Source organism: Macaca mulatta, chromosome 9 (assembly GCF_049350105.2).
Source record: "Macaca mulatta isolate MMU2019108-1 chromosome 9, T2T-MMU8v2.0, whole genome shotgun sequence".
Classification (NCBI taxonomy): domain Eukaryota; kingdom Metazoa; phylum Chordata; class Mammalia; order Primates; family Cercopithecidae; genus Macaca; species Macaca mulatta.
The window spans coordinates 874060-900599 of NC_133414.1; the positions used below are offsets into that span (position 1 = coordinate 874060).

General features: G+C 37.0%; 1 protein-coding gene across 50 annotated transcripts in view; it reads left to right on the forward strand.

The window, feature by feature from the left end:
- Positions 1 to 26540, forward strand: part of ZMYND11 (zinc finger MYND-type containing 11) — a 117396-nt gene that overhangs the window by 35496 nt on the left and 55360 nt on the right. For 16 of the 50 annotated variants that reach the window (XM_077945245.1, XM_015146325.3, XM_077945266.1 and 13 more), the window contains 1 exon segment: positions 7872 to 8006. In XM_077945245.1, coding sequence (XP_077801371.1) covers positions 7891 to 8006 — 116 coding nt within the window. In that variant the 5' untranslated portion in view covers positions 7872 to 7890. 50 annotated transcript variants of the gene reach the window in all.

The window sequence follows — 26540 nt, forward strand, 5'->3', positions numbered from 1 at the left end:
AATTAATAACAGAAAGATGGAAAATCCCCAAATATATTGAGATGAAACGCACACTTCTGAATAACAGGGCTCAAAGAATAAATCTTGAGGAACTTTTAAGTATTTGGAACTAAGTGAGAATAAAAATGGTTTATCAAAATCAGGTGATCTTACCAATAGATACAGAAAGAGGATTTGACAAAACCCAACATTCTTTCATAAAACCTCCCAAGAAACTAGGAATGAAAAGGAGCTTCCTTGACTTGTTAAAGAGTATCTACACAAACCCTACAACTAACATCATACTTAATGGTAAGGAACTTGAAGCTTTTCCATTAAGATCAGGAACAAGGCAAGAATGTCCCCTCACCACTGCCTTTCAACGTCATATGGGACGTCCTAGTTGTCTTACTCTATTCCTGCTGCTATAACAAAATACCACAGACTGGGTAATTTATAAATCACAGAAGTTTATTTCTCACAGTTCTGCATGCTGGGAAGTCCAGGATCAAAGCACTGGCAGATTCGTGTCTCGTAAGGGTTGCTCTGTTTCCAGGATGATACTTTATTGCTGTGTCCTCACATGGCAGAAGAGATGGAATGGCCAGGCAGGTCTCTGAAGCCTCTTTTTTAAGGGCTAATCCCATTCATGAGGGCAGAGCCCCCAGGGCCCAATCACCTCCCAGCCTCTGCACATCTGAATGCCGTCACCTTGGGGTTTAATTTCCCACATAAATTTTGGATAAACAAAAACATTCAAACTGTGGTACTAGCTAATGCAATAAGATAATAAACAGAAATAAGAAGCAAATAGATTGGGAAGGAAGAAATAAAACTGTCTTTGTTGGCAGATGACATGATCATTTATATAGCAAATCCAAAAGAATTAACAGAAAAACTCCTGGAACTACTAAGTGGTTATAGCCAGGTTGCAAGATACAAGGGTAATATACAAAAATCCATCACTTTGCTATTTATCAGCAATGAACAAGTGTAATGTGAAATCAAAAGCATATTATTTACATTAGTACCCCTGAAATGAAATGCTTAGGTAGAAATCTAATAAATTGTGGACAAGATGTATATCAGGAAGACTGCAGAGCTCTGATAATAGATATAAAAGATTAAATAAATGATGCAATATTCCATGTTCATGGATAGGAAAACAATATTGTCAAGATGGCTCTTCTTCCCACTTTTATGTACAAATTCATGTAGTCTCAATCAGAATACCAGCAAGTTATTTCATGGATTCAACAAATCGATTCTAAAGTTTATATGCAGAGACAAAATACCCAAAATAGTCATCGTAATATTGAAGGACAAAGTCTGAGGACTGATACTACCTGACGTTGACTTACTGTAAACTTCAGTGACTAAGACAATGTGGCATTGGTGACAGGACAGACAAATGGATGGATGGAACAGAATAGACAACCCAGAAATACATAAATACAGTCAGTTCAACTTTTACCAAGGAGCAGAGGCAATACCTTGAAGCAAAAAGCCCTTGAGGAAATGGTGCTGGAACAAATGGACATCCACTTTCAAAAAAAAAAAAAAAAAAGAAAAAGTTAAGAATCATCTAGGCACAGACCTTACATCCTTCACAAAAATTAACTGAAAATGAATCAGGGACCTAAGTGTAAAATACAAAACTGTAAAACTCTTAGGCAATAGCATAGGAGGAAACCTAGATTACCTTTTGTGTGGTAATAATGTTTTAGGTATAACACTAAAGGCATGATCCATGAAGGAAAGAATTGATAAGCTGGACTTCCTTAAAATTTAGTACTTTTGTTCTGTGAAAGATAATGTCAAGAAAGCGAGATGACAGGCCACAGATTGGGAGAAAATAGTTGCAAAAGACATATCTAATAAAGGACCATCAAACAAAACATAACAAAGAACATCTAACATTAAATAATAAGAAAATGGAAAACATGTTCTGGAAATGGGCAGAAGGGCAAAGGTGGGAGCATCACTTGAGGCCCGGAGTTGGAGACCAACCTGGGCAACGTAGAGTAATCCTGCCTCTCCAAAACATTAAAAAATAAAAAATGAGCAGGGCATGGTGGTGCATGCCTGTAGTCCTAGCTACTCTAGAGTCTAAGGCAGGAGAATCACTTGAGCCCAGGAATGTGAGGGTATAGTGAGCTATGACTGTACTGCAGACTGGGTGACAGAGTGAGACCCTCTTTCAAAAATATATTAAAAAAAATTTTAAGGGCAGAAGACCTGGCTGGACATCTCACCAAAGAAATACGGATGACAAATATATGAAAATATATTCAATATCATATATCATTAGGAAATTAAAATCAATAAGGTATCACCACACACTTATTAGAATGGCCCAGATCCAAAAGACTGACAATCCCAAATGTTGATGAGGATGTGGAACAACAGAAGTGCTCAGTCATTGCTGGTGGAAGTGCAAAATGGTCTGGTCACTTGGGAAGACAGTTTGGCAGTTTCTTATACAACTGAACATTTTCCAACCATACGAACCAGCAGTTACACTCCTTAGTATTTACCCAAATGAATGGAAAACTTATGTGCCATAAAAACATGCACATGGATGTTTATAGCAGCTTTGTTTTGATTGCCAAAACTTAGAAGCAACCTGTCCTCGAGTAGATGAATGGATGAACTGTGTTATATGCAGCCAGAGGAATATTATTCAGTACTAAAAAGTAACAGTCTATCAAGCCATAAAAAGCTATGGAGGAAACTTAATGCATATTACTAAGTGAAGGAAGCCAACCTGAAAAGGCTACATGTTGTTTGATTCCAACTCTGTGACATCCTGGAAAAGGCAAAGCTATGAAGACAGTAAAAAGACCAGTGGTTGCCGAGGGTTAGGGGAAGGAAGGGATGGATACGTGAAGCACAGATGATTTTTAAGTCAGTGAAACCTTTCTGTGTGGGTACTACAGTGGTACATACTTGTCATTCATACATTCGTCAAAACCCATGGAATGTGCACCACCAAGAGTGAGCCCTCGTGTACACTGTGGACTTTGGGTCGTAATGATACGTCAGTGTGGGTTTGTGGAGTTTTAACAAATGTATTGCTCTGGCGTGGGATGTTGATAATAGAGGAGGCTGTGCATGTGTGGGGCCAGGGAGTATATGGAAACTCTGTATTTTCCATTCAATTTTGCTGCAAACTTAAAATTGCTCTAAAAAATAGTTTACTAATCATAATTTTAAAAAAGTAATTCTCCCCAGCACTTTGGGAGGCCTAGGTGGGCGGATCACCTGAGGTCAGGAATTCGAGACCCAGCCTGGCCAACATGGTGAAACCCTATCTCTACTGAAAATACAAAAATTCCCCAGGTGTGGTAGCACGTGCCTGTAATCCTAGCTTAGCTACACGGGAGGCTGAGGCAGGAGAATCACTTGAACCTGGGAGGTGGAGGTTGCAGTGAGCCGAAATCACACCATTGCACTCCAGCCTGGGTGACAAGAGCGAAACTCCGCCTCAAAAACTAAAAAATACAAATAAAAAACTACAAAATATAATTGCATATTTTTCTGATTTGAGTGTAGAGGGACTTCTGATCACAAAAGCAATGATAAAAGAATACATAGCTAGATTTCAGTAAAATTTAATGTTTATTAAGAGGCAAAGAGGAAAGCATTTTATGGATGAACCTAATGTGAAAATTAATATATAACTGGGAAAATGGTATGAAGAGACAATGAAAAATAATTTAAAAGTGCTAATAGACTTTGGGAAAAAGTAATAATATTTGATGCAAATATTTGAAAACATTTTATGCAATGTACTGATAAAAAACCTGAACCTACCACCAGAAGTAAAAATCAGAACCTACTTGGTGTTTTGAATTCCCATACTGTGCTCCTCTATCTCTTTTCCCTGCCCCCTCAGCTGTTCTTGGTAACTATTGTGTTTATCATTTCCTTAAAGCAGTTTTCACAAATATATATATATCACCAAGCAACATCTTGTTTCATTTTGAATATTCCTAAGCTTTTTTCTGACATGATTTCTCCTTTATTCTCCCTTTTGCCCTCACCCGAGTTTGTGTAGAAGTAGTATGGATATAAAATGACACTTCTGTAGACTGTGGAGATTGCAGTACATATGGATTTGTTGGGATGGAGAATATCAGTATCACCTAGGGGGTTATTAAAGTTACTCAGAAGTTTTTGCTATTTTTTATTTTTATTTTTTTAACTACAGGCTTCTTGAGAATCATGGTCTACTTTTACCAAAAGGGGCCTGTTCCATTCCTCAAATGTGTTGGAGCAGAACAAAGATTGAAGACTGTATTAATGATCTCCACAGAGTCTTCTGATCTTTCTTTTTGATGTCTCAATCTTTGATAAAACATAAAGAAAGGTACACTCTGGGCTCTTGTTATTTACCTAACAACTGAAAAAATTGAATTTAATAATTTTATATTGAAGGGTTAGTATGTTCAAAACTGCTAGGCACGTTGAAAAACATGAGTTATAAAAATGAATAAGATGTATCTTGTCTTAGTTGAATTAAAACAATTCTTTTGAGGAATTTGTAAGTATTTGTACAAGCAATACATTTGTAAGAGATGTATAAACAAATTGCTATTAGAATACAAAGGACAATTGAATTTTATTTGGTTTGATTCCAGGAGAAGAGGCTGGTCAGGGAAAATTGCATTAAAGTAAATCCTAGAAAGGACAGGGAAATTTTTAATAATTGGTAAGGGGCAGGGGAGAACATTCCAGGGAGAGAGAACTGCATAAACAAAGGGATGGAGGTGTGACGTTTGGGAGAGTAATTGGGAGCTGTGGGCAGTAATGCAATATGCACTCAAATAAGGATGGACTGTAAGATTTGGTTTGGCCATATCAACAAGGACCTTAAATAATCAGCTCTCTGTACCCAGGATTCCAAGACTTTCTTTTTACTGATGAACACCCAAAGTGCTGTTCTTTTCTTATATATCTAGTCACATCATTAGTCATGTTTACTGGATGAGAGGAGGATTTTTGCCCATTTTGCTTATTGCTGTATCCCTAGAACATAGGAGAGCACCTGGTGTGTAACAGGCATACACGAATTATATGTTAAATGAGTGAATGAATTTAGATTTCATATGAAAGGATAATTTTATGGTTGCACTTTAAAAAGATCTTGCCTCCATAGGTCAAGTTGTTTTTGGTAGCTTTATAATATGCCTCAAACTTCATTGTATTTCTCTCACTTGGATTTGTCTTTCCCTGGCATTTTTTGCAATGTTCTGCGTGGGCTCTTATAACTAATGATCATCCTCCTTATAGTGCACCTGTATTACAAGGTATGTTTATTTTCTGTGACTTGATTCAGGTAGTTCTCAGATCTTTGATTTTTAACTTTACACCTGCTTTTCTGAAATGTAGCATTGCTTCATTCTTTAATCTTGATTTTAATCATTTCTAGGAATCTGTGTCATCACTTTTAGGGTTTCTGCTACTTAGTCCCCACTATATTCTTCTGGTTATGTTATATAAATAGTTATATTTACTATTTATTATGATATTATTTAAAAATGTTAGCTTTGCTGTTAAATTTAACATTTTACATTTTTTTATAGTTCTGAATAAATTATTCATATTCTTACATATCATGAATTGTGAAAAAAAATTTACAAGTTGAATTGTTACCTATACCTATTTGTATTATTCTTCAATGTTTGCTCTAGAAATTATAATATACATCCTTAATTTATGATAGCCTCCCTTGAATTAACATAATACTACTTGCATAAAATGTAGGAGATTTATAATAATATATTTCTACTTACTCCCACTTCCCTTCCTGTGTGTTTTGGTTGTTATATATTTTATTTCTACGTGTGTTTAAGCCTAATGACACCTATCAATTGTTTTTATCTTTGCTTTAAACTGCCAGTTATCTTTTAAAGAAATTAAGAAAGGGAAAAATTGGCTTTTACATTTTCCTACACATATTTACCATTTTGCAGAGCTCCTCATCTCTTTGCTCAAATTTTACCTAAGTGAGAAGTAGTGTCTCCCTTATCTGAATTTTTATAGTACATATTGTGAACCATTTATATGTCATATATGACCTTACAGTTAGTTCCATGTGTGTATGTCAAATTTCCTCTGCCAGTTTTAGAGTATTTTTTGGCAAGGGTCGCTGTTTATACAGTTTTAACTACTTCATTGTGTCTAGCACAGTGCCTTATATAAAGTGGACACCTGTATATATTTTTGACTATATAGGAATAACTGAAACTTTGTTCATTTTTCTGAGTATTTGTATAATCTCACAGGATTGAGTTGTATTATTACAGTTCACCATTAGATGTCACTTTCTGACATATGGTAAATCCTTACCAATGAATTCCTTCCATTAAGGCATATCAAATTCTGAAAGTTGGTGCTCCAGTACAAGTGCACTTCAACAGAGAAATGTTTGTACATTTTGAAGTGATTACTGTCTAAAATGGAAGTGTTCCTAAGTTACAATTTTTGTATTTTAGTTATGTATAAAGTTATACAGAACCAACTGATATTCCTAAAGTTTTCTTTAGAACTTGAATACTGGTATTATTTTTGAATTATTTGCTCTGTGGAGCAACTTGGAACTATTAGAAGTAATAGTGTGAGAATATTCAGGAATACCTTTAAACATGTTCAAAATGTATTCTGATGCTGGTGTAATTCTGAAAAACATCTTATTTTAGGAGCCTGACTGACCCAATTTTCTCAAGATAAGTTTTGGTAGCAACTATAGAGTTTATTTGTGTTTGTCTGAGAAAGTGGGGGAACTGAGTGGGCTGTGAAGAAACACGGAGGTAGAGAAAAAGGAGATTCCTGTGGCTCTCTTGGCCAGTCATGGAACACAGCAAAGTGCTTCCCTCCCTCATTCTCCAAACTTAACATATAGGAAAGGGCAGATCAAAGAGATTTCATTGATCTCAGAAGGCTTAATGTTCACTGTATATTCTAGAACCTAGATTTTAAAGTCAGCATGATAGCACGTATGATCTAGAGAGATGTTTCAGTGGGTCCTCAATGCTAGGATTCATGGCGAAGGCTTACCGGATGCCTACAGACGCGTCTCTCCATGCTGAGTTAAGAGAATCCTCTCTGTGATACTGCTGTTCTCCGGACATCCAGGGTTTAACTCTTTTCTCTCCCCATCTTGCCAGGAGACAGCAGGAAAATTATTGGGAGGTGTGGTGGCAATTTTCTTCAATTCATCTAGAATACTAAAATTTGAATAAAATAGCAATGCTGTTTCCTAATAGTGTAATAAATACCCTCCGAAACTTACACCTAAACCAAGAATGTTACCATTCTTCATCATTTGTGACCTTCTAGTGTTCTGTCCCTCAACCTTTCACATCTCATCCCAGAAGTAACTTCCTTATATTTAATGTTCATGGTTTGATTTTAAAAAAGAATGTTGTTTTCATGTATCTATGTATGTATATAAAATTTGATTAAGCCATGATTATAATAAACCAAAGTACCAAACAATTAGAATATTTAAATTCCATTTTGTATTGATCAAATTACAAACAATGTAATGTCAACAAAGGAAGTTTTACCTTGCAGTATTTCTGTGTTTTAGGATAAACTTAAATGCATTTTCTAAAAGTATATTGGTATGAAGTGACCACTTACTCTTCTTGGGGTAACCTTTTTAACTTTTTGGCTTTTAGAATGTCATTCTTCATGATGTAATGAAATGAATGATACTTTATATGAAGTAACTGGTGATGTCGATGGTAGAAAAAATAGAAAGTGGGCAATACTGCATACTAAGTATAATCAATAGTTGAGAGGTCCTGATAATGTTATTCGCTTATATTGATAAATCATTTTGTAATCTGTTTTTTGTTCCCCTTATGTTTTTATTACTGCAGCTAAAGAAGTAAACAGGTCATGGCACGTTTAACAAAAAGACGACAGGCGGATACAAAAGCTATCCAGCATCTTTGGGCAGCCATTGAGATTATACGGAACCAGAAGCAAATTGCCAACATTGACCGTATTACAAAGTAAGTAAATTTAAACAAAAATATTTCTGTAAAATTTCATAGAAGATTTTGGGGGAAAGGCCAAAAAATTTTTCATCTGTTATGCTAATCAACATATATTACAAAGAACTGAAGACACCTTTTGCTTTGCAGGAATATTTACTTGTTAGAAAAACACAGAAACATACAGAAGCAACTTGTGTTTAGAAGTTTCATAGAAAAATTAGATAAGGAAAATATCACTATGTACTATTTATAATAGTTTTTTAGTTAACAAAATTTTTAGCTCTGTTTATTGATTTATTTTGGGATGGAGTCTCACTCTGTCACCCAGGCTGGAGTGCAGTGGGCTCACGACAACCTCTGCCTCCCGGGTTCAAGTGATTCTCCTGCCTCAGCCTCCCAAGTAGCTGGGATTACAGGCACCCACCACCACGCCCTGCTAATTTTTTGTATTTTTAGTAGAGGCAGGGTTTCACCATGTTGGCCAGGCTGATCTCAAACTCCTGACCTCGTGATTCACCTGCGTCGGCCTCCCAAAGTGCTGGGATTTACAGGCGTGAGCCACTGCACCCGGCCAGAGATTCTTTTATTAAAAACACCTTTAGTGAATCACTTTTGTGTAGTAAAGCTATCTAAAAACAGTCTACTGTTCATTACTAATTTTAATACAGGATAGGTGTGGTATGTGTAGTAACATCTTACTACTTTATAGCCCACTAACAGAATTTTCAACAATTTCCTTCTGTATTTTAGAAATCATGTTAAATAAACATTCAGTTTTAAAGAATAAAATTCTCCACCCCCACCCCCTAGTTTCTCATGCTATTTATATGGGTAGACAGATCCAGGATACAAAAAAAAAGAAAAATCAAAGTACTTTATGAAGCTTCTATTTACATGTTGTATACTAATTATAAGGGAGTCTTCAGTTAGGAACTTGGTTTTGTTTTGTTTCTCTGGGTATTCTTAAAGAAATAAAGCTAAATTTATCTTTTTTAAGTGTTTGGAATTTTAAAAATAATTTAGAGAAAATGTCTTGATGCTTTAGAGAAAATGTCTTCACATTCTTTAGATGCTATGGGTAAAAATGGAGAATGGGAGTAATTTACAAAACTCAAATAAGTGCTTTTTTTGACCTTTATTAATAAGTAATAAAATAGAGTTCCATGTATTTTTGTCGTTTCCCTGTGTGCTGGTGAAGATTACAAAGGCTACTTAGCGATGGGTGCAGTGGCTCACGCCTGTAATCCCAGCACTTTAGCAGGCCAAGGCTGGTGGATCGCCTGAGCTCAGGAGTTGGAGACTAGCCTGGCCAACATGGTGAAACCCCATCTCTGCCAAAAATACAAAAATTAGCCTGGTGTGGTGGTGTGCACCTGTGGTCCCAACCACTCAGGAAGCTGAGGTGGGAGAATCACTTGAGCCTGGAAGGCAGAGGTTGCATTGAGCTGAGGTAAGACCACTGCACTCCAGCCTGGGTGACAGTGAGGCCCCCGTCTCAAAACAAAGAAACCCAAAGGCTAAGAGGGAAGAAAAAAGGATATAGAGAAGGGGTGAGGATATATGTGGCTCCAACTCTGTACTCGGCCTTGGGGTATTTTAAAGCTGACTGTGTACAACTCCTTGCTCCTATAAGATAGTAGAAGAAAAAAAAAGATAATACTATGTGAACAATAAGAATAAAATAAATAGTACATTATTTTAATTATGTTTTTAAATAAAGCACGTAATTTGAGGTATGATAACTAAATGTAAATGATGTTGATGTAAAACATTTTAAAAAAACAGTGCAAAACAGTATTTCCTTATGGTTGAGATTTTTAAAAAACCATCCTTTATATAAAAATTGCTTAGAGAAGAATGTTTAAATAAAATACTTTTCTTTGGATTCAGCTTTTTAAATTAAAATCATGTAAACATGACAACTATTTCAGTTTTTCAGATGACCTTTATTCATCTGTAGCATCTTTCTCTAGAAGCTTCAGGGACATTTCTCTGAGCAGCTCTCACAATCTCCCAGTGTGATGTTGCTGTCAGATTGTGACCACCTTCTAATCTGGGAGTAAGAGAATTAACTCCCACAATACGTGTGTGTACATGTATACACATGTTAAACTGTAGTAAAAGACATGGAGATTATTAACAGGATTGCCTACATCTCATTTTGCATTGTGTATGATTGATAAGCATTCTTTTCTCTCCTTTCTTCATCAGCGTAGCTTTAATTGATGCCAAGGCTTATTTTTCTTCATGCTGTAAGGTCCATAGTTTTACAATTATATATGAATACATTTATTTACCTACCAGATAGTCTTGGTTTTATTAGTTTCATCTAAAGATGAAAAGAAAGAAAAAGAAAGAATCAGAGGTTAAGTGCTTAAGACTGGGTCCCTGTGTTTCCTCTGCCTCATCTCATCTGAGAGGTATGCCATGTTTGTTTTTATTATGTGGCTCAAATCAGAGCATCCTGTACTTCCTTCATAACATTAATCACATTTGTCATTATTTCCCTGCTAGACAGCTCCAAGAAAGAACTGTCTAGAAAATTGCCCAATCCGGCCAGTGCCTTTGCTTCTTGGCTGATATTAATTTCCTTGTTTGTTAAACTTGCCTAAGGTAAGTTAGGAAGTAGCAATGCACTATGACAGGAAGTCAGATCTTTTGCTCTAAAGCCTAATATTCCTATTCTGTACTCTCGATAGGTAAATACTTTTCAAGCCTTAGATTCATTTAAATCAAGTTGATCTACTTAGTCAAGTCCGAACATAAAGATATCTTTTAAACTTTGCAAATATGTTAAGGTACTGAAGGCTGTAATAGAGTCACTGTCAAGAATGCGTATTAGTCATTAAGTTTCATTTCTTATTTTGACTGATGAGTGATGCCATTATAAAAAAAGCTACATAGGTTTTGTCAAGCATTAAAAGTTGTGGGCTTTGGGGTGACTGGCTCTTAGCCTGGTACACCCTAAACACTCTAATTTACTTCTGTATAATGGTTTAGTTCTGCTTGCTTTTGTTCTTTTCATCTCTAGGTTTCTCTTCTTTTTTGTTGTTGTTGTTGTTTTTTTTGGAATTGATTGAAGAAACCCGGCCATTGGTTGTGATTTTCCATAGTCTGGCTTTTGCTGATCGCATCCCTATAGTCTAGTTTAACCTGCTGCTCAGTCCTTTTTATTTCATGGAGATTGATAGCTGCGTCTGGTGGCTGGCGGGAGGGGGCAAGACTATTCCATGGGAGTGGTGTGTTCTATCAGGAGACACATGATGTCAGTTGTTTCTCATTTTGTGATGTACATAGCAATTGATGCTAGATCCAGTAACTCTAATTAAGGACTGCCAAATGGTAATCATCCAATCTATCTTTCCTTTTTTAACTGGACTACTTCTATAAGGACATAGCTTCCCATCATCTGCTATTTGGTTACCATGTGGTATGGTTCATATGGGAAAAGTAGAATAATTCATTCTCTTTATGTATTTAGCAGTTTTTAAAATAGTATCCTTTAACGGTAACCAATTAGATTTAGAAACAAATTGCCCTTTGGAATTCATGCATTTAATTACATTTCGTGTATTTCAGTCCATTTTCAAAATACCCCTTATTGATGCTATCTTTGACCAGTTGGAGCCTCTGCAGTGTTGGCTTCTGAACTTCTTTCTGCTTGTTACGGAACAAGATGTTTCGGGATCCTCTTGTACATATCCTGCCCCAGGTCTGGAACCACTGATTTCTCCCAGGTGCTCTGGTTTCTTTTAGTTTTAAAATGTATTTTAAGAGCACTTCCTGGCTACTCAGTGTCGCTACTGGGTGGGTCTCTTTCTAGGCCTTTGGACAGAATTTTGAAATGCACATACTTTTAAAAGATAAAAACACCTCCTGAGTTCATGCTGATATTTTCCATTGAACTTTGTGGCTACTGGGTTTTATTTACTTAGCTCATCTATCTAAAATCTTTATCTACTTTCTGACATGGTGAGAATCATGGTTCTCAGGGACGTCATCTGGGATAAAATTTTAGAATTTCATCTAGTCAGCTATTTTATGCAACATTAAATACACAGCTATTAGAATAAGAAAATCTTAAATATTCTATATACCACGTATAGTTATGATTATGTTATTATTTTCTTATCTACACACATCCTTATTTAGTTTGGAGCCTCTCTTAGTGTGTTGGATCTTCTTTTCCTGTCTTCTGTATTTGTACTTTTCTATTTAATTCATCTTTTTTCTTTTTGATTTTTAGTATGTTCCTTCATTGCAACCTCTTTTTATGTAACATTATCTGGTGTATATTCATTTTTGTGTACCTCTAGTTTAGACTTCACCTCTGAAGTGATTTTTTTTTCCATTTACTTCAAATGTTTAACTGAGAATTCTGAGTTTTTCTTCTGATTTATAGCTTGTTTACCTTGTATCATTTTCTTCATGTCTTTTCTCATGTCTTGAGACAGCAGATTCTAGCTTCCTTCTGTTTTGTAGGCTTATCTTTCTGGCATGTTTCTAACCATCAGGATGTCATTCTGTTCCATGTGCTGTGGTCATTCTCTGTTGGTCATTCTCACGTGAAATCACTTTTCCTAAACTTGTGTCAGGGCAGAGTGCTTCTGAATACTCTTTCCAGATTTATGGCTTTAAAGTTCTTCTTACGCCATTTTTACGAAGTGCTAAAAATAGAGCTTAATTTTTCCTGAGATTTCCCAGATTTTTCTCCATCTTTTCCCCGGTTTTTTGTGGAGTCACCTTTTCTTATACTGAGGGTCTTTTCAACTGATTGCAGCAGTATTTGTTACTTTTATTTGTAGCCTTTCTGTGTAATACCGGGCTTTGTCCTGGAAGGGAACTGTGACTGCTTAATTTTGAGTGTTTGTAGGCCCCATTAAGCTCTAGCTCCTTAAGAATTTACCACAAATTCATGAATTACCATGAATCATCTGCAAATGGGAGTGTGTAAAATCCAGTTTCAGTGCTATTATCAAGTGGGCCTGCTGTGCTTTCCAGTGTGTCTCTGTTGGGTATTTTACCCTCTTATACTCCGTTCCATTAGTATCTGTTGTGCTTCTCTTTCTCCTGTAAGGGTATCAGTACCAATCAGGATTGTAGCTCTCAGAGATTTGTTCTCACCTGCTCAAATTTTGGAATGCATAGGAGTTCTTATGACCTAATTTTGTACTGTGTATGCTGTCCAAGGGCATTTTGCTTTGTTTTATTTGGTATTCTTCCAGTAACTCTGTCTAGTAGGTTTGGGAAAATTTAAAAACTATGTTGATCGGGCGCGGTGGCGAGGTGGCTCAAGCCTGTAATCCTAGCACTTTGGGAGGCCGAGGCGGGCGGATCACGAGGTCAGGAGAGTGAGATCACAGTGAAACCCCGTCTCTACTAAAAATACAAAAAATTAGCCGGGCACAGTGGCGGGTGCCTGTAGTCCCAGCTACTTGGGAGGCTGAGGCAGGAGAATGGCGTGAACCCGGGAGGCGGAGGCGTGCCACTGCACTCCAGCCTAGGCCGCAGAGCAAGACTGTCTCAAAAACAAAAAACAAACAAACAAAAAAAACCACAAAAAACTATGTTACCATCATCATCATCCCATCTCACAACAATCTTATGATTTTTCTTTTAAAAAAAAAAAAATGGGGGGGAGGGGCCGGGCAGTGGCTCATGCCTGTAGTATCAGCACTTTGGGAGGCTGAGGTGGATGGATTGCCTGAGGTCAGGGGTTCGAGACCAGCCTTGCCAACATAGTGAAACCCTGTCTCTATTAAAAATACAAAAAATTAGCTGGGCGTGGTGGCAGGCACATGTATTCCCAGCTACTGGGGAGGCTGAGGCAGGAGAATCACTTGAACCCGGGAGGCAGAGGTTGCAGTGAGCCAAAATTGCGCCATTGCACTCCAGCCTGGTTAACAAGAGTGAAACTCGGTCTCAAAAAGAAAAAAAAAAAAGTTTTTAAAGGCACAGGATATTTTCTGAAGTTCAAAAGCAATAAATAATTCCTTCTGACAAAGGTAAATCAAAGGCGTGTTCTCCGTGTTTGTATACTGCACTGGACACATCAGAATAAATGGCAGCATCATATTCAAACACACCATCCTTTTTTTTTTTTTGAGACAGAGTCTCGCTCTGTCGCCCAGACTGGAGTGCAGTGGAGCGATCTCGGCTCACTGCAAACTCCGCCTCCTGGGTTCACGCCATTCTCCTGCCTCAGCCTCCCGAGTGGCTGGGACTACAGGCGCCCACCACCTCGCCTGGCTAATTTTTTTGGTATTTTTGGTAGATACGGGGTTTCACTGTGTTAGCAAGAATGGTCTCAATCTCCTGACATTGTGATCCGCCTGCCTCGGCCTCCCAAAGTTCTAGGATTACAGGCGTGAGCCACCGTGCCCGGCCAGGATTCTTAACATAGCAACACTTGGGTTGCAGTTTAAAGAAGAAATTCTGGCCAGGCGCCATGGCTAAGGCCTGTAATCCCACCATTTAGGGAGACCAAGGCAGGCAGATCGCGAGGTCAGGAGTTCGAGACCAGCCTGGCCAACGTAGTGAAACCCTGTCTCTACTGAAAATACAAAAATTAGCCAGGCATTGTGGCGCATGCCTGTAGTCCCAGCTACTTGGGAGGCTGAGGCAGGAGAATCGCTTGAACCTGGGAGGCGGAGGTTGTGAGCTGAGATCACGCCACTGCACTCCAGCCTGGGCGACAGAGCAAGATTCCGTCTCGGAAAAAAAAAAAAAAAGAAATCCCACGAGTTGAATTTGTGGCCATTTTAAGTCTCAGATCCTCATAATTAATTAAATTGTTAGGGACTAATAATTTTCTTATCTCTGTAACAAAATAGGAAAACTTACCTGTTCTAAATGTGTATTCCATCTAATTGTGATGGTATTTAACTTTGGAGTTCCTAACAGTAGTCACCCATTAGTTGTCACGATATCTGCCCAAGAAGGAGAGTTCTGAGTCTTTTCTTCCCCACATTCTTTTAATTTTCCTTTTAAAAAAACTGCTGGTGTCAGCTAGGTGCAGTGGCTCATGCCTGAAATGCCAGCATTTTGGGAGGCTGAGGTTGGAGGGTCGCTTGAGAGTAGGAGTTTGAGACCAGCCTAAGCAACATAGTGAGACCCTATCTCTACAAAAAATTAAAAAATTAGCCAAGCGTGGTGGTGCGTGCCTGTAGTCTCAGCTTCTTGGGAGGCTGAGAGAGGATCGCTTGAGCCCAGGAGATCAAGGCTGCAGTGAGCTGTGATTGTGCCACTGCACTCTAGCCTGGGAGACAGAGTGAGACCCTGTCTCAAAACCAAAACAAAACAAAACAAAACAAAACAAACCTGCTAGTCTTGTATCCAAGAAGGTAGTAGGGAAGGTACTGTAAGTTAGATAATCACTGCTAAGATGTTTTGAATATTTCAGATATTTAAAAACCATACCCAAGATAAACTTCTTTAACAAGCTCCAACATTTTGGTGTGGAAAATATTAAAAGGGTCAGTCTGAAATCAAAATATGTAAATGTGGTTAAGTCTGATTTTTGATTAACAATGAAACTGTCCCTCTGATTTAAAGCTATATTTACAAATTTGACTTAATGATAATATGAAATTCTATAGATGACCTCATTTGGGAGCTAAATAAGCACAAATAAATTTTGGCCTGTCAGCGAAAACATTTTACATTTTTAGAAACTGGAGGATATTTGTGATGTTTAAGCATTATAAAATGGAAACAAATTAGTCATTTTATCATAAAGAAGAAAATGCAGTAGTAAGTTGAGGGTTACGTGTGAAGATAAGCATAGGCAATAGTAGCTTCTCTTTTCAGTTTAAATGTCTGTAAATGCTGAATTATAGCTAGCACATGTGAATTAATCAGTTTTGTGTAATTTGAATAGGTATCATAATAAACTTTTGAAAGTTATTTAACAGTAATATTAAATATTTATAAAATATTTTTATGCCTAAGATGTTAGCCCTCGTTTTACACATTATACATCAAGAAGTAAAGGATGAAGAACCATGTAACAACAAAATCAGTAACAGAAGTGACATTTAAACTTTTAATTACTGACTTTCCCAATATGAGGCCATGTGCTGTGGTTCACGCTTGTAATCCCACTACTTTGGGAGGCTGAGGCGGATGGATCCCTTGAGCGCAGGAGCTTCAAGACCAACCTGGGTAGTGTAGTGAGACCCCATCTCTACAAAAAATACAAAATTAGCCGGGTGCAGTGGTGTACGCCTGTAGTCCCAGCTACTCGGGAGGCTGAGGAGGGAGGATGGGTTGAGCCTGGAAGGTTGAGGTTACAGTGAGCCATGATTGTGCCACTGTGCTCCAGCCTGGGCAACAGAGTGAGACCCTGTCTCAAAAAAAATAATTTCCCAGTATGATTCATAACTCATAGTCATGTTATTTCTCTAGATGCCATGTCTATTTTAATATCCATTAAAAACAAGTTACATATATCACTTCCTTTTCTTCTTTAATCCAAACAAATTACTCACATCTGATTTGGACTATTATGACTTGGCTTTAGAGGTTTATAATAATTTTAAGTAAGACAGTTTAAAGACATACTTTTGAAATAAGTACAGATTTTATACTAGTCTCTACTGGCATTGTTGGCTAGACTGTGTGATTGAGGGAGGTTAGCTTGTTTATTATGGACTACTAGAAAAAGCAATTGAAGTATTTGACCTATATGTTTCCTTCCTGTCTTGGGCAACTTTAATTTTGTGTTTCTAGTGGTGATTACACTGTGACTAGTATGATTAAACTAACATTGGATTGGTAGACTAGTCCCATTCAAGTGAATATTTCAGATTAGGGCATCAATTAATTACTTGTATTGCTTACTTTAGGGTCAAACCCCAGTTAGAAAATGTGACCTCTGACCTCTTGTGACATATTTGGCATTGAAATTTCTGAGTTCTCCTGGAGTTCTTCCTGTCGCTACAGATATACATAAACCCAAACTGTAAGTCCTCTTCGTGTGTAGGTTGCGTTTGAAGTTTCAACTAGGTACACATTATTTCTTAAGTTAAATTTTGCTATGTCTCACTGTCAATTTCTGTTCCTTCACTGGAATTATTGGAGAGGAAGAGAATAGCCATTGCCTAAGTTACTTCTTTGGAAATAAGTTCATTTAAAAAACGATTGATTCGTATTATACTGTTCATGTAATCCCAAGGATTCTCCACAGAATTGCTCATTGTATTCTCATTTCCATCTATATTGATTTAGTGTTTCTTACATATCTTATTATGAAACCAGATTGGCAGGTATACTGTTGTTATTTTATTGTACTTTATACAATAATGGCCTTACACAAGAAGTAACTGATTCTGAATAAGTATAGTCCACAGTGAGTTTTTTTCAGGATGCCAAATTCTTAGGACATTCACCTCGCCTTGGGTTGTTGTCTAGCTGTTTTCACGTATTTCACATTTCTTTGTGTGTCTATGAAGGAGACATACAAGGTACATAAAAGTATAAGACAGTAGTACAAAATAATAGAAGGGGGTCAGTAGCACAGATTGGAGTCTATCAGTTTACAACACTATAGGCCTTATTTGAGGGGACAGTCACTGTGAGAATGCTTGGGATGCGTCGTGAAGGGTACAGAAATAGTTAGGTCTTGATAGTTGGATGGGATTCGACAAGGTAGAGAGGCGAGTCAGAGCATAGACTATCTGGATCAAGCAGAGGGGGACTGTAGGGCTTAAAGAAAAGTGGATAAAAAGGCAGAAAGAGTTAGACCAGCAGGATCTTTAATGCTAGCATTGAAATTTTTATCCTGTAGCGAGAGGGGAATAGCAAATATTTTTTGAATGTAGAAATGGTAAAAGTAAAACAGTCTTTTTTTTCTACCGCGGCTGGATTGACTCGAGTCTATCTGTTCTTCTCTGTTCTGGCCTGGGTTTTCATCCTTATGACTTCCTTGCCTGTTTTTCCAGTCCCCAGCTTTGCTAGTCTCTGTTTCTTCCCATCATTGGTGTTAGAGATGCTTTTCAAAAACATCATCAGGATAATGGACCAATAGGTCCACTGTTGCAAACATTTTTCTGCTGCCCGTGAAGTCCACATTCCTGTGCAAAGGTGTTGCTGTCTTGGCCTCCCTCTTCTGCACACCCTCCTGCAACTCCCCACTCTCCTTATGCACTGGCTGGGCTCTCGCAGGCCCTCAGATCTGTGTTTCCCATGCTCCGCCTGGGACGCCCTTCCCAGACTCCTCCTTCAGGTGTTATCTCCTGACACCTTTAAGTCAACCTAATTCTATCAGTTATTTTTCTAAATTTTAGGTCTGATTGTGGTCTTAAAATTCTGTTTTGATTTCCTCATTATTGATAAAGTCCAAATACCTGAGCAAGGCATTTGTACAAAGCTCTTTACAGTGAGACCCTGACTTTTCTTTCTTTTTTTCATACCCAGTGTCTCCCTACTCAGTGTTCCATCTAATGAGACTGTTCTCAATTGCCTGAGTACTTTATGGATTCTTCATTTTGTGTTTTTCCTTCATCAGTGGGCAAAATCATACCCATTCTTTTAGGATCCAACTCAAATCTCCTTTGAGATTTTTGAGACATTCCTTATTCAGACCCATTTTCCTTTCTCTTTGTTTCCTTAGTAATATATATACACACACACATATATACACACACACACATACATGCATACATATATATTATATATTATATTGTGTGTGTACATATATGTGTATATATACACATATATATCTAAAAGTAATATATATACACTATTTGATTTTATTATTTATTAGTCTCTTAGGATCTTTGAAGAGCATTCTGCATCCTTTCGATGGTGAGCACCTTGAGGGTAGAGTATATATATTTTCTCTTTGTAGCTTAGTGTGAGGCACAGTAATTGGGACTTTAGTAATAATATTCAGCTGTGTAAACTGTAGAAGTGGTTTGAAGGAGGGTTATAATAATTGATAACATTAGTCATTTTGTGAAAAGCACTGACTTTATATAATTATTTAATTTTCACAACAACTCTGTGAGGTATGTTGTCATGAGTCTCATTTTGCTGAAAAGATAAAGCTTAGGAAGGTAAAATGGATGGCCCAAAGTCAGTGGCAGAACTAAAAGTTTAATACAGGTCTCTCTGATATTGGAGTCCAAGCTCTTAACCATTAAATGTTTCCTTCTGGTATTTTAATGGATTTGTATTTATATCTTTGCAAACTTTGAAGTTTTCAAAACATGATCATCTACATGGAACTAACATGTTGTCTCATTTCATCCTCACAACAACTGTGAAGTTTAAGTTAGCCCCACCTTATGGGTAGGGAATGAGGCTATCAGGGTAAATTATTTATCCCAGGTTACGTGTTAGAATTAGGAAGAACCTAGTGCTTCAGAATGTGTTCTGAAATATTAAAATGACTCCATTGATGAAGGAGCCATAACAATGCTATTTTAGGTTTTGAAGTGTATTGCTCTTTGTTCCATGCAATTTTGAAATATTTGTTTGCCATGAATTATTTTGTTTTATTTCTAAAAGTAACATAAACATATTACAAGATACTTGGAAAATAGAAAACAGAAAAATAACCCTCTATAATTTCTCTATCAGAATTCAAATCAGATACTCATTTTGATTTTCTTTTCCCCTTTCATTTTCCTATTTGTGGTTGTTGTCTCAGCAGCATTCAACCTTTTTCCATGTCGTTGCTTGGCCACCATAAGTTATTATTTGTAGTGGTTGCACAACGCACAGTGTTTCATCTGGTGAGACCACACTGTAGTATGAGCTGGGAAGGAGGAGAAACAAGATGAATGAATATTTGTTCTATGACTTACATTCTCTTATTTACCCTCAAAACAACAGCATGGGGTTGACTTTACTAATTTTACTTCATAGATAAGCAAATCGAGATGCAGTGAGGGTAAGTGACTTGTCCAAAGTTACACAACTAGTCAGTTGCAGAACAGGTGTCTGTACCTGGATCTGTGTGATTTGCAGGCCATGCTTTTCCACTCTGCTTTCACGATGCCTCCATGTGTCATCTGTTAAATTCTTATAGCAGCACTACATATTCCAGTTATACAAAAAAAGAATGAGGCGAGAGCTTCGAGGGGGTAAAGTGTAAAGTATTAAATGTGAGGTACTGGACTCCATTTTGTATCCATGATATCATTTAGCTGCTACTGCAGCCCTGTAGTATTGCCTGCGTTCTGACCATCATGCTGCCAGTGTTACGGTCTAGAATAACTTGGATGTTTTCAAGTTTTTCATTGTGCTACATATCTCCTTGTTTTTTCCCCATGTTTTGAATTATTTCCTTGCCATGGACACTTAGGATGTCTTCAGTTTCCTTCCACCATAAATTACTATGCCTTGCCCTACTTTTCAGTACCATAGATGACACTATAAGGAACTTGTTGGTCTGTCTGTCCGGAAGCAGAAATTCCTCCCTGATTTCAGGGTAGGCACATAGGTGCCTAATCTGACTGAGCTCTTGAGAAGGGCCACCTCCATCTTCACGCTGGGTAGTGCTGTGCACAAGGAGTTTTATTTTCCTGCATATCTGCATTTGCTTAATGCTGTTCATTTGCCCACATTTTGTCACTTGGATGTTTGAACTTGCATTTCTTTATCTGTTCATGAGTTTAGGCAGCTCTTGGTGTTCTTACAAGGTTTTGGGTTTCCTTTTCTGTGGGTCCCTGTTATTCTCTGCCTGTTTTCCACTGGGAAATTACTGTCTTTTTCTGTTGATTTACAGGTGTTCTTTATTCTAAATATTAATTCCCTTATAGGTTTTATGCTTTGCAAACATCTTTTCTCATTCTGTCATCTGTTTATTTACCTTTTTCCATAGTTTTATTTCTTGAGCAGAAATTTCAAATTTTGAAATGATCATATTCAATCTCTTCTGCCTAATGTTTTATCCTTTTGAAATTTTCTTTTAAGAAGTCCTTCTCCTTAAGAAGGCCACAGAATATTCCCTACATTTTCTTTTACTAATTGTATAGTTTTATCATTCTCAGATAGGTCTGCAATCCATCTGTAGTTCCCTTTTTAGGTGGTAGGTAAGGATCTACTTTACCTTTTTATGTTTCACTCCATAGTCAGTCTGCCTTTTTCTTTAGGATTTAAACTTGAAAATCAAAAACTCTTTTGGGAGATGTTTTAGGGGCCCTTACAGCATTGCATATAGTTAAATTATTTATTAGCAGTACCATTATTTGTGTGCCCTGTGCCCCTGCAACCTCTGTATGGAGTAAGGATCTTGTTTGGGTATGGGGTATCCCAAACACCTAGAACTTAGTGACTGGCATGTGACAGTCACTCAACAGTCTGCAACGGTATTTGTCGAGTGCTAGGTGAACGTAGGCTTTTTTCCTGTAGCTAGTCATTCTAACAAAAAGCTTGGAATCTTTAATAAAACCAGACTAATAACTCTGCTGTTAACCAGCTGTGTTTTCTTGAAGTCATTTTCTTTCCTTCCTCTGTAAACTAATGCCCTGTGTAACCACTATCTCAATTAAGATTATAGGAAGTTTTTATCACCCCAAAAGTTCTTTGTTCTCCTTTGTACTGCCTTCTGCTCCCTTCCATCATTGATTTGCCTACGGTCACTGTGATTAGCTTCGCCTGTTTTAGAATTTTATATGAATGGAAATATATTATTTTCCATGATCAGCTTTTCTTGATCAGCACGTTTTGTGATCTGTTTGCTACGTATATTGGTAGTTCATTTGTTTTCTTTGCTCAGTAGTATTTCATTGTGTGGATATACCACAATTTTAAACATTTGTTAATCTACTGGAGGAATATTTGAGGTGGTTTTTTAAAAGGGAGATAGGGTCTCACCTGTTAACCAGGATGGAGTGCAGTGGCACAATCTCGACTCACTACAGCCTCAACCTCCTGGGCTTAAGCAGTCCTCCCAATTCAGCCTCTTGAGTAGGTGGGACTACAAGTGTATGCCACCATGCCCTGCTAATTTTTTTTTTTTTTGGTAGAGTTGGGGTTTCTCCATGTTGCCTAGGCTGATCTCGAACTCCTGGGCCTCAGGCGATCTACCCACCTCAGCCTCCTAAAGTGCTGGGACTACGGGTGTGAGCCACCATGCCTGGTTGGTGTTTTCATTAGGAGGCAATTATGGCAAAAGCTACAATATCCTTTCATGTACAGGTGTAGGCATATGTGTTGAGAACTACCTAGGAGTGGAATTGCTAGGCTATGTGATAAGTGTATGTTTAACTTTATTAGAAATGGCAAAACTATTATCCAAAGTGACTATTTTACATTTCCAACTGCAGTCTATGAGAATTCCGAATTTTCCACATTCTCTCCAACACCTGGTATTGTCAATTTTTAGAAGTTTGAGTCAATCCCTGATTTATACTAGCATCTCGTGGTGGTTGAAATTTGCATTTCCCTGATATAAGCATATTTTAATGTGCTTGTTGACCAGTTATAAATTCTTTTACATAGTATTCAAATCATTTGCCCATTTTTTTTTTTTTTTTTTTTTTTGAGACGGAGTCTCGCTCTGTCGCCCAGACTGGAGTGCAGTGGCGCGATCTCGGCTCACTGCAAGCTCCGCCTCCCGGGTTCACGCCATTCTCCTGCCTCAGCCTCCGGAGTAGCTGGGACTACAGGCGCCCGCCACCACGCCCGGCTAATTTCTTTTTGTATTTTTAGTAGAGGCGGGGTTTCACCGTGTTAGCCAGGATGGTCTCGATCTCCTGACCTCGTGATCCGCCCGCCTCGGCCTCCCAAAGTGCTGGGATTACAGGCTTGAGCCACCGCGCCCGGCCTGCCCATTTTTTTTATGGAGTTACTTTATTTCAGTATTACTGAAGTGTTACAGAGCTCTCTATATATTCCAGATACAAGGTCACTCACAGACCTGCATATCTAGAGTTCTGGAGGGATGTAATGGAGGAAATGAGGAACAATCAACATTTATAGAGATACTGGCTAAAAAGTTGCTGAAATTATTGAAAGGTACTAATACTCAATCCAGGAAGCCCATTGCAGACCAAATTTAAAATGATATCCACATTTAGCCATATTGTAAAAACTACAGTATTTACTATGGGGAAAGAGTAAATCTTAAGTGTAGCCAGTAGATTTTTTAAGAGACATCATGTATACAGATGTGGTAGTTAGACTCACAAATTGACTTCTGAACTGCAGTACTGGAATCCAAATGACTGTGAAATAGTAGCTTCAATGTGTGTCAAGAGACAGTAACTCTCAGCCTAGATTTTTTTACCTTTCAAGGAGGAGATTCAAATAAAGACTTTTGTAGACAAATACAATCTGAGAGAAGAGAAGTTCTCACTGGCTAACATCAGGCAGAGAAAAATGATCTCAAGTGAAAGTTCTGAAATATAAGAATGAATAATGAGCAAAGACTTGATAAATACGTGTTTAAAATTAAAACATTAACTATAAAAAATAAAAATAATGTTCAAGTTGTGAAAAAAAATCAGGCTAGTGCCACCATAATAGTGATCATTGGCAGTAGAATGGATAGTCATATATTTCTATAACAGACTATTATACTACAGTAAAAATAAACTATAGCCTCACACATCAATATGGGTTAATTTCAAATACATAATATTAAGAAAGTAATCAAATTACAAAAGAATACATGCAGTATGATTCCATTTCTGTAAACTTCAAAAACAGACAACACTGAACAGCATGTTTTTAAGGGATAGGTATACATAGGGGCCAACAGTATAAAGACACAAAAGGGGAAATGGTGAACACAAAATTCAGGACAGTGGTAACCAGCTTTGGGGGTGAGTGCCACCAGGATGGGCACATTCTAGGAGCTTTTGTCAGAGTTGGTTTCCGCTTTCTTTCCTAACATAGGAGGTGATTTAACTGGTGTTTGTCTTGTTCTTCATACTACACATATTTTAAAATAATTTCTTATACGTGTAATTTCTGAATTGAAAAATTTAAACCAAGAAGAAGTAAATGGGAGGCATGGAAGTTTGCTGGGGAAAGCAGATGACACAGAAGGGTCAGGAAGGCGGGGCATGTAACTGAGAAGGATGAAGTGCTCGGCATTGGCTCACCACCGGTGTACTGTTCCCCGATATGTGTATCTCGGTCACATTCCGGTCTATTGATGACCCACTCCACTGTTTTAGGTAATTCATTTCATTTCAGCAATAATTATCATAATTTAAGTCAACTGTTTCTTTTTGGCTGTTTCTCTGTTCTTCTACTGAAGACTGTGTGTGCCAGATTATCAAAATGCAAAGGATATCTTAGTTACATGGAAATTACATTATTCACATGCTGTTCGCTTCTAAACATTTCTGGTAATACTATGGAAAATTTTTTCTGCTAAGTATTGTTGTAAGTAGAATTCTATTTAGTGTTATCAAGAGGAATTTTATATGGAACTGAAAGAGAAAACCTAGTTATTTAGCTTTTAATTATTTTTCTCCAACAAACTGGATAAGGTATATAATTTTATTATGACCATTTTTTATAATTGAGTTAAAAATGAAAATGGAGGTTTTTAAGATGTGTATGATCTGAAAAGACATATTATAATTTTTAACTTATTTTGAAGGAAAATCCATCAACAAAATTAGTAGGTTATACATCATAAAATTTGGTAATCATTGAAATTTTGTCTTAGAGTTGTGTTTATATAGATTGTGTACTAATATACTAAGAAGCATTGTACAAATAAGGTTAGATTTAGTTTGGGGCTAGTAAATTAATATTAAGAAGAAAAGTATAATATATTTCAAATAGTGGAATTCAATTTTAATATAAAAATTTGAAACATCCTGTTTCATTGTAAGACATTGATGAATTCATATTTTCAACTGCTGGGAAACAGAGAAAAAGGGAAGAGAATGTCTGAAACTGGGGTAAGAGTAAAAGGGGAACTATTAATAGTTCTGCCAGTGCAACATGTAAACGTAGCAGTCCTGGAAGCACAGTCCCCCTTTCGTCATGAAGAAAGAGTGGAAGGTGGAGTGCTTTTAGTTCATGTGTGTGCCCCCGTGCACATTGTATTCATGTATGTGTATCAATACGTATACACGGTATATTTCATTGGAAGTTCTTTTGTTTCAAATATATTTTGGGGGCAATTAGAAAAAAGATATAGAATAGAGTAAGGTTATATATATCAGAAGGGGATGAGCAGGATGAGGAAAAGGAAAACGAAGTTTAGTATATGAAATAGAGCCACAAGTAAGGCTAATATGATATAAGAAAGACTTCTATACCTCTATAAAGCCCAACAGCTTGCCGAGGATGGGTTGCAGATTTGGCTTTCCATTTTCTAGTAGCTAACGGAAAGGAGAAGCCTCAACATTTTAGTAATGTCCATGAAGCAAATCAGTTGCCTAGGTAAAGCGTGGCTATTTCTAGTAGTACTAAAACCAGAAAGAAATCTTTAGGGTTTTCAGAAAGCTAACCATTTTCTAATAGTTACAAAGCTCGTGTCAGGTGGCAGAGTGTAGTCCTATGTCTTGAGAAGTCATGGTTGAGATTTCAGAGGCAATTTTAATTGAAATGTTATTGTTATATAATAAACAGTATGCCAAAACAGTACTCTGCTGTTACTTTTACTTTTTTCCAACTACAAAGGAAATTGACTATCAAACTTACAATATATTTCAATTTCAGATGTGAAACAACTACATTATTCTTGAACCTATGGTGATTTTTGCATCATTACACAGATATGTCATTTTCATTAGTTGTATCATTGTTATAAACTGGTAAGTAAGTTTTTAAAAAGTTGGTAAAATTTGGGGATAGGTCTAATTTAATAATGTAAAAAGATTCAAGCAAGCTGTAAAATATATAATTCATAATGACCGAAATTGAAATTTTAAATTAAAAATATTTCCTTTTTATAAAATGGAACCAATGTTAATAAAATAAGTAGTTATATATGTCATAGTAAAAATGTTCTTTGCTCCCCAAATGAAAACTTTGCCTGTTATTTGAAGGGGTACCTAGGTCTCTACCTAGCTTTAAAATAACTAAATGTTTTACTTTACCAGTTTAAATATGGTCACTGAATAAATAGAGATCAAAATCAAAAGTAATTATTTACAGTGTAACATTTGGGGTAATCATAATGGAGAAAAATTTTTAAAGAAAAAGTATAATACCTTTACTATTAACAAAAATATAATTGAAAGGAAGGACTTTTTTGGTTAATCCCCATAAAATCTTTACAGTGTATCTATATTCAGCAAATACGGTAAATTATTTTTAATTCAGAAATAAGGGAAATTAAGACTCAACAGTTTTGCTTAAATAGAAATTATGAAAAGGGTTCATATTTTAGTGTTATGAAAACTAGAATATTTCACCTCTCCTTGTTAGCATTTTTCCTAGATAGTCAGTCACTGGAGGTCCATGATAAGTAGTTCTGTGCATGGTATTTAGACAGTGGGACAGAACTGAAAAGAAGGATTATTACACTCTAGCCTAGGACTTTACAAACAAATAGGTACTTGCATATTGCATGTTCTTTCCACTCCCATGTGAGTGTTTTTATTAACTGTGTGCCATGTATCTGCTTGA